Below are 2,493 nucleotides of genomic sequence, written 5' to 3'. Positions count from 1 at the left end.
TATCTCTCCCACACAAGCGATGGAGGCCGGTTCGTTCGGTCGTTCTCTCTTTCCACCGCGCAGTCGTAGATCATTTCGGTTAGTAACCCGAAATCTGCGCGCCCAGCGTTCTCTGTTTTACTCCTTCTGTTTCCCGAATATACATTAACACATGCTTAGGACCCACACAGATTGGCGCGACATGGCCTAATGGTGTGTCGTTTCCAGCTTTCCGCTTTAGTTGATTTACGAGCCTGGTACCGATCGGTTCGCAGTAGATCTTCGACGTTCGTTCTGGCTGTGCACGATTTCTATCCCACATTTTAGTTCTGATTTGAAACCGGTTGTGGTGGAAGTGATCCGTTCAAAATGATGCAAAATCTGCTGAAGACCACTCTGCGCACTGCTGCCCTGTGCCGTAAGAATCTGGTTCAACCGGCGGCCAAGTTCTCATCTTCTTCGTTCGGAACAACCCAAGGACCAACCAGCCCGCTGACTTACCTAACCGAAGATGAACAGATGATGAAGGAAACTGTTGCCAAGCTGGCACAGGAGCAGATCGCCCCACTCGTCAGAAAGATGGACGATGATCACCAATTTGACCCCAGCGTGGTGCAGGCCATGTTCGACAATGGCCTGATGGGTGTGGAAGTTGGAGATGAATACGGTGGCAGTGGGTGCAACTTCATGACCATGATGTTGGTCGTCGAAGAACTTTCCAAGGTGGACCCAGCCGTAGCTGCCTTCGTCGATATCCACAACACCTTGGTCAACTCTTTGATGATCAAGCTCGGAACGGAAGAACAGAAGAAGAAGTATCTGCCCAAACTGTGCTCCGAATACAGTGGTAGCTTTGCCCTGTCCGAACCATCCGCTGGATCGGATGCCTTCTCTCTCAAAACCACTGCCAAGAAGGATGGAAACCACTACATCCTAAACGGAAGCAAGATGTGGATCTCCAACTCGGATTTGTCCGGAATGTTCTTGATCATGGCTAACGCCAACCCATCGGCTGGATACCGTGGAATTACCACCTTCATTGTCGATCGCGACATGGAAGGATTCACCGTGGGCAAGAGAGAAAATAAGCTCGGTATCTGCGCTTCAGGAACCTGCCAGCTTCATTTGGACAACGTCCGCGTTCCAGAGGAGAACATCCTGGGTGAGTTTGGCAAGGGTTACCAATATGCTGCCGGTTTCCTAAACGAAGGTCGCATCGGTATCGGTGCCCAGATGATTGGTCTTGCCCAGGGATGCATGGATGCTACCATCCCGTACCTGCTGGAGCGTAAGCAATTCGGTTCGGACATCTACTCGTTCCAGAGCATGCAGCACCAGATCGCGACCATCGCCACCGAAATCGAAGCCGCCCGGCTTCTGGTCTACAATGCTGCTCGTCTGCAGGAAGCTAAGGTCCCATTCCTGAAACAGGCCGCTATGGCTAAGCTGTACGCTTCGGAGGTTGCCCAACGCACCACCGTCAAGTGCATTGACTGGATGGGTGGAGTTGGCTTCACCAAGGACTTCCCGCAGGAGAAATTCTACCGCGACTGTAAGATTGGTGCCATTTATGAAGGAACGAGCAATATGCAGCTCAGCACCATTGCCAAGGTCATGAAGAAGGAATACCAGTCCTAAGACTGTAGAAAATTAATGCATTTCAAACGCCGTCTTCCAGTGAGTTACGCAACGCACGGTATCATAAAAAAATCGTGTGTTTCATAACCCAGCCTCCGCTTCCTCAGCAAACACGCACACATACAAAAACCGCAAAAAAAGTTTGCTGATAGGATGGATGGCAACTGATAAAATACCTACATACATTAAGAAAAAACATATTACGCATGCTAATTCTTTTTTCAACACAGGAGTTCAACGTATACGTGTCAAGCACCGCGAGAACTTGAGAATCAAGTATAAAAATTGCGAAGCACTCAAGTGCAAAAAAAAAAACGCAAAATGTTGCATTTATTTTCTACTACGAAGGTTATTATTAAGGTGTGTAATTAGAACTCTCTTTTGAAATTGTGTCTAGTGATAACGACACACAAGTAGAAAAGTCGACCCACTGGTATCGTACGATACCCGAAAAATATATAGGTGTTAAACGATCTTGATAAATGTGAAATAAATTTACTGTACTGATTAAAGGTGTGAAATGTCTTTTAACTGTTCAAATTCCCTCCATATTGATGTTAATGATTTTGCATGATGTTTAGCAGAAAAAAGTTCCTCGCTACACTCGGTTTGTCTTTCGGTTAGATCAGTGGTCACCAAACTACGGCCCTCAAGAGTGTTTTGTGCGGCCCACGAACAGATTTTGAAGGTAAATGTCAAGTGACCCGCAAGTAGTGAATTCTTGATGACATGGTATAAGCTCTCGTCCTTGCTACCAATTATTAAAATCACGGCCAATTGTTCTGATTTTCTTCATGTCCAATGAAGAAAATTCTCTGATGTGTATTAGTTTTTATGTCTTGACTTGGTTGATAACATTAAAAGGTTTTCCAAGTT

The 2,493-nt window shown here is 46.4% G+C and overlaps 1 protein-coding gene across 1 annotated transcript; it reads left to right on the top strand.

The window, feature by feature from the left end:
• Positions 1-201: 201 nt before the first annotated feature.
• LOC5569333 (short/branched chain specific acyl-CoA dehydrogenase, mitochondrial) lies at positions 202-2,133 on the top strand. Its single transcript, XM_001658381.2, has one exon. The coding sequence runs from the start codon at positions 349-351 to the stop codon at positions 1,615-1,617; it is 1,269 nt and encodes a 422-aa protein (XP_001658431.1). The 5' UTR covers positions 202-348; the 3' UTR covers positions 1,618-2,133.
• The last annotated feature ends 360 nt before the right edge of the window (positions 2,134-2,493 follow it).

This window comes from Aedes aegypti, chromosome 2, assembly GCF_002204515.2.
Source record: "Aedes aegypti strain LVP_AGWG chromosome 2, AaegL5.0 Primary Assembly, whole genome shotgun sequence".
In the NCBI taxonomy this organism is placed as follows: domain Eukaryota; kingdom Metazoa; phylum Arthropoda; class Insecta; order Diptera; family Culicidae; genus Aedes; species Aedes aegypti.
Note: the sequence above shows the minus strand (reverse complement) of the source record. Positions and strands in the feature narration are given on the sequence as shown.